The following is a 13,370-nucleotide window of genomic DNA, read 5'->3' as shown; positions in this document are numbered from 1 at the left end:
CATCTCCCCATGTCCTTTACCTGCCATCTCCCCTGCTCCTCTACCTGCCATCTCCTCTGTTCCTCTACCTGCCATCTCCCCATGTCCTTTACCTGCCATCTCCTCTGTTCCTCTACCTGCCATCTTCCCTGGTCCTTTACCTGCCATCTCCCCTGTTCCTCTACCTGCCATCTCCCCTGTTCCTCTACCTGCCATCTCCTCTGTTCCTCTACCTGCCATCTCCCCATGTCCTTTACCTGCCATCTCCTCTGTTCCTCTACCTGCCATCTCCCCATGTCCTTTACCTGCCATCTCCCCATGTCCTTTACCTGCCATCTCCTCTGGTCCTTTTTTCTGTTTAAGTGTTTTTTCTGGTTTATTTTGCACTATATTATTTTATTTGAGGTTTTGAGTTATATTGGGTTCATATGATATTTGATCAGATATGTTTGGTTTAATCATGAATTAAATATGTTTGGTCTGATTTAAAAATGTTAATAAGTCTGATTGATTTATCTTATTTATTTTTAAAAGCATAAAAGCCAGAATCAGAGCTTTAAAGGTTCTGCAGCGGAACATTTCAGGTTAACAGATGTTCTGTTCTGTGGTTTCTTCACACATTCTGTTTGCTGCTGCGATGACCCAGTTCTCAGTGACTCAATCAGGTTTCCTCTGATTTAATTACCTTTGGAGAGGCTGAACACAGATTAACATTCATGGAGCAGTTTCCAGATTCCAACTCAACTGACTTTATGAACAGACACTTTAAGACTTTGTGGATTCAGAGTAAAACTTCCGTATTGGAGATAAAAACCTCGTAAAAACAGTTTTAAATGGAAATGTTTGCTGGTAAAGTAAAGGCTTGATAAAGAGGTTTTAAAATGCAGCTGACAGCTTCTTCTTGTTGCTGAGCTGTCCATCATCCGTCAGGAGGTGGAGCTGCAGCGTCTCCAGAGGATGAATCAGACGACCTCAGACTCTACCTGTAAGTCTGAAAGCTTTATTCTTCCTCTCAGATCTGACGACAAAGCATCATCACTGTCCTGGGAACAAGTCTGCAGACTATAAAAATACATCTGAAGTGCTTCATATTCCCCTGGAGGGGGAAACGATGAATAAATAACTGAATGAAACTGAAATACGTGGAAGAGGAACAGGCCGAGGCTCATCTACACCTATTCAGAACCAAGCCGTCGCTCATTAAAACCAGGAAGCACTAAACACAAAGCGGGACTTTAATCCTCATTATTCACATTGTTTGGCTGGGGTGACCTTTAACCTTTAACATGCTAACTGAGGCCTGCAGAGTCTGAGATGTAGCTCTTGGGTTTCTGACCTCGGGGTGACCTTTAACCTTTAACATGCTAACTGAGGCCTGCAGAGTCTGAGATGTAGCTCTTGGGTTTCTGACCTTGGGGTGACCTTTAACCTTTAACATGCTAACTGAGGCCTGCAGAGTCTGAGATGTAGCTCTTGGGTTTCTGACCTCGGGGTGACCTTTAACCTTTAACATGCTAACTGAGGCCTGCAGAGTCTGAGATGTAGCTCTTGGGTTTCTGACCTTGGGGTGACCTTTAACCTTTAACATGCTAACTGAGGCCTGCAGAGTCTGAGATGTAGCTCTTGGGTTTCTGACCTTGGGGTGACCTTTAACCTTTAACATGCTAACTGAGGCCTGCAGAGTCTGAGATGTAGCTCTTGGGTTTCTGACCTCGGGGTGACCTTTAACCTTTAACATGCTAACTGAGGCCTGCAGAGTCTGAGATGTAGCTCTTGGGTTTCTGACCTTGGGGTGACCTTTAACCTTTAACATGCTGACTGAGGCCTGCAGAGTCTGAGATGTAGCTCTTGGGTTTCTGACCTTGGGGTGACCTTTAACCTTTAATATGCTAACTGAGGCCTGCAGAGTCTGAGATGTAGCTCCTGGGTTTCTGACCTTGGGGTGACCTTTAACCTTTAACATGCTACCTGAGGCCTGCAGAGTCTGAGATGTAGCTCTTGGGTTTCTGACCTTGGGGTGACCTTTAACCTTTAACATGCTAACTGAGGCCTGCAGAGTCTGAGATGTAGCTCTTGGGTTTCTGACCTTGGGGTGACCTTTAACCTTTAACATGCTAACTGAGGCCTGCAGAGTCTGAGATGTAGCTCTTGGGTTTCTGACCTCGGGGTGACCTTTAACCTTTAACATGCTAACTGAGGCCTGCAGAGTCTGAGATGTAGCTCTTGGGTTTCTGACCTCGGGGTGACCTTTAACCTTTAACATGCTAACTGAGGCCTGCAGAGTCTGAGATGTAGCTCTTGGGTTTCTGACCTTGGGGTGACCTTTAACCTTTAACATGCTAACTGAGGCCTGCAGAGTCTGAGATGTAGCTCTTGGGTTTCTGACCTTGGGGTGACCTTTAACCTTTAACATGCTAACTGAGGCCTGCAGAGTCTGAGATGTAGCTCTTGGGTTTCTGACCTCGGGGTGACCTTTAACCTTTAACATGCTAACTGAGGCCTGCAGAGTCTGAGATGTAGCTCTTGGGTTTCTGACCTCGGGGTGACCTTTAACCTTTAACATGCTAACTGAGGCCTGCAGAGTCTGAGATGTAGCTCTTGGGTTTCTGACCTTGGGGTGACCTTTAACCTTTAACATGCTGACTGAGGCCTGATGAACGATGTAAAAGAATCTAACGGAGACTTTAATCTACGTGAGTTTGAACAAATCATTTTATTGACCGTTTTAATGTGAAGTTTTCTCCTGAATAACAAACTTTAGCTTCAACGATTCTAACAGAAATCACCAGAAGTTCAGATTAAACATAATTTATTGTGTCTTTAAAGTTTGATTATTTCTATTTTCACATTTTATGAACTGATTTGTGTCCGAGGGAAAAATATCAGTTGAAAAAGAGATGAACTGGTAGAAAGATGAAGAAATAAAATCAGAATGATTTTTAACTTGATCAGATCAGTCATGGAACAGGAGGGATGAGGACAGAGGAACCCTGCAATCAGCTTCCAGCTCAACAACCCACATCCAGTAAAACCAGTAGAACCCTCTGAGCTTCTCCCATCACAACAGCCTCAAACCAGCAGCCAGAAAACCCCCCACTGCCCCGCCCGCCTGCTCCAGACGCCCAAAACCAAACCAAACGCACCCAGAGGCAGCGAGGAAAACCCAGAGAGAAAGTGACTGAGGAACAAAAATAACAATAATGGACAGAGTTCCCTTAGAGCTGCGACGGGCGGGACGAGGACGGGAGGGTCAGACCAGGCCTGAAAGACAGAAACACACACATTAACACACTGCTGCTGCAGGACAGACTCACACAAACTGAGAAGGTCAGAGGTCAACAGAGAAGGTCAGAGGTCAACCTGAGAGACTTCAGGGGGGTTTAAGATCAACTGAGACGGCTGGACATTAATTCAGATGATCCGAGATAAACCTCATCATTTATATCAGGCCAAACCCCCGATAACCCAAACAATGGCTACAGCCCCCCTTCCACTTCTCTGTCCTACGGCGTCCCGCAGGAAATAATCTTACCCCCGCCTCATTTCAGGCGGGGGCAAGAGGAAAAACTGAAATAAAAACTCTCACTATGCAGATGATATTCGGCTGTATTTCTCTAAGATGTTTCACAGCTGCATCAGAGAACTGTTCTGATCCACCTGACTGCAGGTTCAATCAAACGGGACCAAGTCGACCCAACCAGAACCCAACCAGCCATCCAGAACCCAACCAAAACCCAACCAGAACCCAACCAGCCATCCAGAACCCAACCAGAACCCAACCAGCCATCCAGAACCCAACCAAAACCCAATCAGAACCCAACCAAAACCCAACCAGAACCCAACCAAAACTCAACCAGAACCCAATCAGAACCCAACCAAAACCCAACCAGAACCCAACCAGAACCCAATCAGAACCCAATCAGAACCCAACCAAAACCCAACCAGAACCCAACCAAAACCCAACCAAAACTCAACCAGAACCCAATCAGAACCCAACCAAAACCCAACCAGAACCCAACCAGAACCCAACCAAAACCCAACCAGAACCCAACCAGCCAACCAGAACCCAACCAGAACCCAATCAGAACCCAATCAGAACCCAACCAAAACCCAACCAGAACCCAACCAAAACCCAACCAAAACTCAACCAGAACCCAACCAAAACCCAACCAAAACTCAACCAGAACCCAATCAGAACCCAACCAAAACCCAACCAGAACCCAACCAGAACCCAACCAAAACCCAACCAGAACCCAACCAGAACCCAACCAAAACCCAACCAGAACCCAACCAGCCATCCAGAACCCAACCAAAATCCAACCAGAACCCAACCAGTCATCCAGAACCCAACCAGTCATCCAGAACCCCACCAGCCAACAAGAACCCAACCAGCCATCCAGAACCCAACCAAAACCCAACCAGAACCCAACCAGTCATCCAGAACCCAACCAGTCATCCAGAACCCCACCAGCCAACAAGAACCCAACCAGTCATCCAGAACCCCACCAGCCATCCAGAACCCCACCTCTCTGTGGACCCTAGTTCTGCAGGTTCAATCAAATGGGACCGAGCCGACCCAACAAAACCCAACCAGAACCCAACCAGCCACCCAGAATCCAACCAGCCACCCAGAATCCAACCAGCCATCCAGAACCCAACCAAAACCCAACCAGAACCCAACCAAAACCCAACCAGAACCCAACCAGAACCCAACCAAAACCCAACCAGAACCCAACCAGCCATCCAGAACCCAACCAAAACCCAACCAGAACCCAACCAAAACCCAACCAGAACCCAACCAAATCCCAACTAGAACCCAACCAAAACCCAACCAGAACCCAACCAAAACCCAACCAGAACCCAACCAGTCATCCAGAACCCAACCAGTCATCCAGAACCCCACCAGCCAACAAGAACCCAACCAGCCAACCAGAACCCAACCAAAACCCAACCAGCCATCCAGAACCCAACCAGCCATCCAGAACCCAACCAGCCATCCAGAACCCCATTTCTCTGTGGACCCTAGTTCTGCAGGTTCAATCAAATGGGACCGAGCCGACCCAGCAAAACCCAACCAGAATCCAACCAGCCACCCAGAATCCAACCAGCCACCCAGAATCCAACCAGCCACCCAGAATCCAACCAGCCACCCAGAATCCAACCAGCCATCCAGAACCCAACCAGCCATCCAGAACCCCACCTCTCTGTGGACCCTAGTTCTGCAGGTTCAATCAAATGGGACCGAGCCGACCCAACCAGAACCCAACCAGTCATCCAGAACCCAACCAGCCATCCAGAACCCTACCTCTCTGTGGACCCTAGTTCTGTAGGTTCAATCAAATGGGACCGAGCCGACCCAGCAAAACCCAACCAGAACCCAACCAGCCACCCAGAATCCAACCAGCCATCCAGAACCCAACCAAAACCCAACCAGATCCCAACCAAAACCCAACCAGAACCCAACCAGAACCCAACCAGAACCCAACCAGCCACCCAGAACCCAACCAAAACCCAACCAGAACCCAACCAAAACCCAACCAGAACCCAACCAGTCATCCAGAACCCCACCAGCCAACAAGAACCCAACCAGCCAACCAGAACCCAACCAAAACCCAACCAGAACCCAACCAGTCATCCAGAACCCAACCAGCCATCCAGAACCCAACCAGCCATCCAGAACCCCACTTCTCTGTGGACCCTAGTTCTGCAGGTTCAATCAAATGGGACCGAGCCGACCCAGCAAAACCCAACCAGAATCCAACCAGCCATCCAGAATCCAACCAGCCACCCAGAATCCAACCAAAACCCAACCAGAACCCAACCAGTCATCCAGAACCCAACCAGTCATCCAGAACCCCACCTCTCTGTGGACCCTAGTTCTGCAGGTTCAATCAAATGGGACCGAGCCGACCCAACCAGAACCCAACCAGCCACCCAGAACCCAACCAGTCATCCAGAACCCAACCAGCCTCCCAGAACCCAACCAGCCATCCAGAACCAACCAGCCATCCAGAACCCAACCAGCCTCCCAGAACCCAACCAGCCATCCAGAACCAACCAGCCATCCAGAACCCAATCAGTCATCCAGAACCCAACCAGCCATCCAGAACCCAACCAGCCTCCTAGAACCAACCAGCCATCCAGAACCCAATCAGTCATCCAGAACCCAACCAGCCATCCAGAACCCAACCAGCCTCCCAGAACCAACCAGCCATCCAGAACCCAATCAGTCATCCAGAACCCAACCAGTCATCCAGAACCCAACCAGCCTCCCAGAACCCAACCAGCCATCCAGAACCCAACCAGCCTCCCAGAACCCAACCAGCCATCCAGAACCAACCAGCCATCCAGAACCCAATCAGTCATCCAGAACCCAACCAGCAATCCAGAACCAACCAGCCATCCAGAACCCAACCAGCCTCCCAGAACCCAACCAGCCATCCAGAACCCAACCAGCCATCCAGAACCAACCAGCCATCCAGAACCCAACCAGTCATCCAGAACCCAACCAGCCTCCCAGAACCCAACCAGCCATCCAGAACCAACCTGCCATCCAGAACCCAATCAGTCATCCAGAACCCAACCAGCCTCCCAGAACCCAACCAGCCATCCAGAACCCAACCAGTCATCCAGAACCCAACCAGTCATCCAGAACCCAATCAGTCATCCAGAACCCAACCAGCCTCCCAGAACCCAACCAGTCATCCAGAACCCAACCAGCCTCCCAGAGCCCAACCAGTCATCCAGAACCCAACCAGCCTCCCAGAACCCAACCAGCCATCCAGAACCCAACCAGTCATCCAGAACCCAACCAGCCTCCCAGAACCCAACCAGCCATCCAGAACCCAACCAGCCTCCCAGAACCCAACCAGCCATCCAGAACCCAACCAGCCATCCAGAACCCCACCTCTCTGTGGACCCGAGTTCTGCAGGTTCAATCAAACGGGACCGAGCCGACCCAACCAGAACCCAACCAGCCATCCAGAACCCAACCAGTCATCCAGAACCCAACCAGAACCCAACCAGCCATCCAGAACCCCAGACTGACTCTGAGCCGGTCCAGCTTGCAGACAGCAGGTCCGTTCGGGCCCAGTCTGATCTACTTTTGGCTCAGTTACGGCACCAGTTAAACGGATCAGAAGGAACCGCGGGTCTGGACCCCGTCAGGTGGGTCAGAACCAAACCATGAGGCAGGTGTGTCCTCACCTCTGGCCTGCTCCAGGTCCGATGTTAGCTCCTGCTCTGATTGGACGGGAGGTCTGTAGGGCGGAGGCTGCCTCAGTGGGGGTGGGGCCACATCAGGGTTCTGCAGTAAACAAACAAACAAACAAACAAACAAACAGGGAGGTCATGAGGAGCCACATGATGTCATCGGTTCTTCAGAGAAATAAAGAAAACAAAGAAATAAATTATTTAAACTGAATCAGAAACAATGATTTATTTCACATTATTTATCATTTAAACTTCCTTATTTAGACATTTCTTTATTCTTATACTCATGTCAGATTTTGGCAGTTTCAGTGCTCCATACAAATACATTTACTTTGTTTTTAATATAAACAACTATCTTAATGTGTAAGTTAGTGAACTTTGAGTTTCAGTCCCCAAAGTAGAATAAATACACTTTATAATAAGAAGAAACAATTTATTATAATAAATTCTGCCCCAGATCACAGCTCTGAACATCAGACAAATCGAAGTCTTTGCTTCCAACTTGGAAACAAACGTTTTTCGTCCTTATTCAGACCTGGAAAATACTGGAAAAATAATGGAAAATAAGGTCCAGTTTGAACACATGCAGCTCAACCTAACTGACTCAGCTGAGGAGGTGCTGCCCCCTGCTGGACTCACGCTGGAACTCACCGGAGACGCCGTCCTCTTCGCTCTGTAGCTGGAAGCCGTCAGAGACACGAGCTGCAACACACACACATTTACCACACTTTTACACACATTTACCACACATTTAAACACTTAAACACTTTTACACACATTTAAATGTGTCAAACTCCCAGAATGCACTGCATGGAGGGAAAACAACAACCTGGATGAAGGTCTGAGTGTCTGAAAGGTTTTTATGAACCAGATGAAATATTCTGGATTTGGTGTCAGAACTTTCCAGATGTGCTCGAGAATCCAAACTAATTTCTATTTCCAAATAATCAATAAATCAGATCATTGGCACCAATGACTAAAAGACAGAGTGAATCTGAGCCGAGTGCAACTGGACCTGTTCAGATTGGTTCTGCACGGTTCAGAACCGTCAGGGTTCTGGTTTCTGCTTCAGTTTGCTGTGAGGAAGATTAACTTTAAAAACGATGAGAGATGCTCGACTAAGTAGAGTCAGAGGCTGAAATGCAGAATCGATCATTTCAGGCGGTAGTGTTGGACGGCATACCGATACCAGAAAGGTATCATGATACCCTGACGCAGAAAACGATGCGATACGTTCTTTCTGGAAGGAACTGGAATTATTTGGCTTCCCTCGCAGATAGTGATCAGACCCACTGAAGCCGGTGTGTTAGAGATGCTACAGAAGGGAGGGAACACGTCTAACATGGCAAAGCACCTCGCTGCTTTACAAAGAAGTCAAAGACCGACAGGTTAGAGAATGTGACTGAAATCACCATCAGCCCCTTTCTAATCGAGTGGATGAAACAACATGTTTTCCTTACAGCGACTGCAGGCTATTCTTACCACAGAGCCTTTAGCATTCTCAGCTGGTTAGCTTATGAAAGGGCATGTTGTTCATGCTGGTAATGTTGACTGAAGTATAACTTGCAAACGCTGTTTAATATTCTCTCAGTTCTGGTAATGTCATGGCATATATGCCGTTTGGTTAATAATCATTTCCAGGTGGACATTTCAGTGACACATTCCAGAAGTTCAGAGGTTGAGCGACAGTGTATTTGGGATTTCATTGTTCATGAGGAAAGCAATCATTTTACTTTTGTTAAAGCCCGTTCTAACAGCAGAGATTGGGCTCATACTTCCTCAGTAATTAGCTCAAACAGCAGGAAGACAGCAGAAAGGAGCAAGCTGTTGAAATTAAACCATAGTGAGACCGAGCTGGAACATTATTCATCTCTGTTCCATATGTTTTTAGATTTTCGCCGTGGTATCGGTTCAGTATCGAGGTGTTTTTGGCAGGTATCGTATCCAAGTTAAAATTTTGGTATCGGAACAACACTTGGCGGGAGGGGGGGGGGCAGCAGGTGGGGATCAGAAGGTCACCACTTGCGTCACCGTTTAATGTCGGTGTGTCTCTGTTTTATCTTTCAGTCCAGACTGCAGGTTCTGTTCGTATCGGTGTTGATCAGAACCAATCAGAACCGCGGCATGGAGCCAGATGTTAGCAGCTGTTCTGAGGGCTTTAAAAGGTCTTAAGGTAACATATGTGCGTACCTGTGGCGTCGCCAACAGGCTCTGAACGATGAACACGATCGGGCTCGGCGCTGACTTGATGGCGTCGACCGCCTCCTCGTGACTGGCGGCTCGCAGGTCGACACCCGACACCTGAACACAGAAGAAGAATCATCGATGAGGTGACCAGCTGTTCATCTGTGGGGATCCGGTCAGATCTGCAGGGTTCTGCTACATCTCGGTACTGGCTCAGAGCAGAACCATCAGGTCTGAATGAGCTGGACCACGGGTCTCAGAGTGGATTGCTGGGAACAGAACCTGAGTGGTACAGCAGGAATCGGACCGAGCCCTACCTCCAGGATCTTGTCCCCGGTCTTCAGGCTGTGAGTTTTGGCAGCGGGGCTGTTGGGTAGAACCTGTTTGATGAAGATGCCCTTCAGTTCCTCTCCGTTCTTCAGACGCTTGATGATGTTTCGACCTCCGACGATGCTCAGACCCAGAGACTGCGCCTCCTCAGGCCAAACCTCCACCCTGCGGGGCAGAAACTGTCCGTTAGCCTCACAGGGGTCACAGGTGTTAGAGGGCAAACAGGCACTGTTACCTGCAGGGTGTGTTACCTGCAGGGTACGTTACGTTATCTGCAGGGTATGTTATCTGCAGGGTACGTTACCTGCAGGGTACGTTACCTGCAGGGTATGTTACGTTATCTGCAGGGTACGTTACGTTATCTGCAGGGTACGTTACGTTATCTGCAGGGTACCTTACCTGCAGGGTATGTTATCTGCAGGGTATGTTATCTGCAGGGTACGTTGTCTGCAGGGTATGTTGTCTGCAGGGTATGTTATCTGCAGGGTACGTTACCTGCAGGGTATGTTGTCTGCAGGGTACGTTATCTGCAGGGTATGTTATCTGCAGGGTACGTTACCTGCAGGGTATGTTGTCTGCAGGGTATGTTATCTGCAGGGTACGTTACCTGCAGGGTATGTTATGTTATCTGCAGGATATGTTATCTGCAGGGTACGTTACGTTATCTGCAGGGTACGTTACCTGCAGGGTATATTATCTGCAGGGTATGTTATCTGCAGGGTATGTTATCTGCAGGGTACGTTACCTGCAGGGTATGTTACGTTATCTGCAGGGTATGTTATCTGCAGGGTACGTTACGTTATCTGCAGGGTACGTTACCTGCAGGGTATATTATCTGCAGGGTATGTTATCTGCAGGGTACGTTACCTGCAGGGTACGTTATCTGCAGGGTACGTTACCTGCAGGGTATGTTATGTTATCTGCAGGATATGTTATCTGCAGGGTACGTTACCTGCAGGGTATGTTATGTTATCTGCAGGATATGTTATCTGCAGGGTACGTTACCTGCAGGGTACGTTATGTTATCTGCAGGATATGTTATCTGCAGGGTACGTTACCTGCAGGGTACGTTACCTGCAGGGTATGTTATGTTATCTGCAGGATATGTTATCTGCAGGGTATGTTACCTGCAGGGTATGTTATCTGCAGGGTACGTTACCTGCAGGGTATGTTATGTTATCTGCAGGATATGTTATCTGCAGGGTACGTTACCTGCAGGGTATGTTATGTTATCTGCAGGATATGTTATCTGCAGGGTACGTTACCTGCAGGGTATGTTATCTGCAGGGTATGTTACCTGATCTGCAGGGTATGTTATCTGCAGGGTATGTTACGTTATCTGCAGGGTACGTTACGTCATCTGCAGGGTATGTTATCTGCAGGGTACGTTACGTTATCTGCAGGGTACGTTATCTGCAGGGTACGTTACGTTATCTGCAGGGTACGTTACCTGCAGGGTACGTTACCTGCAGGGTACGTTACCTTCAGGGTATGTTATCTGCAGGTGGTGTTACCTGCAGGGTATGTTACGTTATCTGCAGGGTATGTTACCTTTTAGGGTATGCTATCTGCAAGGGGTTACGTTATCTGTAGGGTACGTTACCTGCAGGGAATGTTATCTGCAGGGTGCGTTACCTGCAGGGTATGTTATCTGCAGGGTATGTTACGTTATCTGCAGGGGGGTACGTTATCTGCAGGGTATGTTATCTGCAGGGTACGTTACGTTATCTGCAGGGTATGTTACGTTATCTGCAGGGTATGTTAAGTTATCTGCAGGGTATGTTATCTGCAGGGTACGTTACCTTCAGGGTATGTTATCTGCAGGTGGTGTTACCTGCAGGGTATGTTACGTTATCTGCAGGGTATGTTACCTTTTAGGGTATGCTATCTGCAAGGGGTTACGTTATCTGTAGGGTACGTTACCTGCAGGGAATGTTATCTGCAGGGTGCGTTACCTGCAGGGTATGTTATCTGCAGGGTATGTTACGTTATCTGCAGGGGGGTACGTTATCTGCAGGGTATGTTATCTGCAGGGTACGTTACGTTATCTGCAGGGTATGTTAAGTTATCTGCAGGGTACGTTATCTGCAGGGTATGTTAAGTTATCTGCAGGGTATGTTAAGTTATCTGCAGGGTACGTTACGTTATCTGCAGGGTATGTTAAGTTATCTGCAGGGTACGTTATCTGCAGGGTACATTATGTTATCTGCAGGGTATGTTACGTTATCTGCAGGGGGGTACGTTATCTGTAGGGTACGTTACGTTATCTGCAAGGTACGTTATGTTATCTGCAGGGTATGTTATCTGCAGGGTATGTTACGTTACCTGCAGGAGGGTACGTTATCTGCAGGGTATGTTACGTTATTTGCAGGGTACGTTACGTTATCTGCAGGGTACGTTATCTGCAGGGTATGTTACGTTACCTGCAGCGGGGTACGTTACCTGCAGGGTATGTTACGTTATCTGCAGGGTACGTTACGTTATCTGCAGGGTACGTTATCTGCAGGGTACGTTGCGTTACCTGCAGGGTACGTTACGTTATCTGCAGGGTACGTTACGTTACCTGCAGCGGGGTACGTTACCTGCAGGGTATGTTACGTTATCTGCAGGGTACGTTACCTGCAGGGTACGTTGCGTTACCTGCAGGGTACGTTACGTTATCTGCAGGGTACGTTACGTTACCTGCAGGGTATGTTACGTTATTTGCAGGGTATGTTACGTTACCTGCAGGGTACGTTACGTTATCTGCAGGGTACGTTATCTGCAGGGTATGTTACGTTACCTGCAGCGGGGTACGTTACCTGCAGGGTATGTTACGTTATCTGCAGGGTACGTTACGTTATCTGCAGGGTACGTTACGTTACCTGCAGGGTACGTTATCTGCAGGGTATGTTACGTTACCTGCAGGGTACGTTATGTTATCTGCAGGGTACGTTACGTTATCTGCAGGGTATGTTACGTTACCTGCAGGGTACGTTACGTTATCTGCAGGGTACGTTATCTGCAGGGTATGTTACGTTACCTGCAGCGGGGTACGTTACCTGCAGGGTATGTTACGTTATCTGCAGGGTACGTTACGTTATCTGCAGGGTACGTTACGTTATCTGCAGGGTACGTTACGTTACCTGCAGGGTACGTTACGTTATCTGCAGGGTACGTTATCTGCAGGGTATGTTACGTTACCTGCAGGGTACATTATGTTATCTGCAGGGTACGTTACGTTATCTGCAGGGTATGTTACGTTATCTGCAGGGTACGTTATCTGCAGGGTATGTTACGTTATGTGCAGGGTACTTTATCTGCAGGGTACGTTACCTGCAGGGTATGTTATGTTATCTGCAGGGTACGTTACCTGCAGGGTATGTTAAGTTATCTGCAGGGTACGTTATCTGCAGGGTATGTTACGTTATGTGCAGGGTACGTTATCTGCAGGGTATGTTACGTTATCTGCAGGGTATGTTACGTTATGTGCAGGGTATGTTACGTTATCTGCAGGGTATGTTACGTTATGTGCAGGGTATGTTACGTTATCTGCAGGGTATGTTACGTTATGTGCAGGGTATGTTACGTTATCTGCAGGGTACATTATCTGCAGGGTACGTTATCTGCAGGGTATGTTACGTTATCTGCAGGGTACTTTACCTGCAGGGTATGTTACGTTATCT

At 48.2% G+C, this 13,370-nt stretch overlaps 1 protein-coding gene across 4 annotated transcripts in view; it reads right to left on the bottom strand.

Annotated features, from left to right (window-relative positions):
* patj (PATJ crumbs cell polarity complex component) overlaps positions 1-13,370 on the bottom strand; it is a 251,504-nt gene that overhangs the window by 29,364 nt on the left and 208,770 nt on the right. For all 4 annotated transcript variants that reach the window (XM_075486127.1, XM_075486126.1, XM_075486129.1 and 1 more), the window contains 4 exons: positions 9,693-9,870; positions 9,382-9,492; positions 7,843-7,893; positions 7,186-7,285 (listed from right to left, as the gene is read on the bottom strand). In XM_075486127.1, the coding sequence (XP_075342242.1) occupies positions 7,186-7,285; positions 7,843-7,893; positions 9,382-9,492; positions 9,693-9,870 (440 nt within the window). The remainder of the gene's footprint in view (positions 1-7,185; positions 7,286-7,842; positions 7,894-9,381; positions 9,493-9,692; positions 9,871-13,370) is intronic.

Source organism: Odontesthes bonariensis, chromosome 15 (assembly GCF_027942865.1).
Source record: "Odontesthes bonariensis isolate fOdoBon6 chromosome 15, fOdoBon6.hap1, whole genome shotgun sequence".
Taxonomy (NCBI): domain Eukaryota; kingdom Metazoa; phylum Chordata; class Actinopteri; order Atheriniformes; family Atherinopsidae; genus Odontesthes; species Odontesthes bonariensis.
The sequence above is the reverse complement of the archived record's forward strand: the minus strand, read 5'-3'. Positions and strand labels throughout refer to the sequence as shown.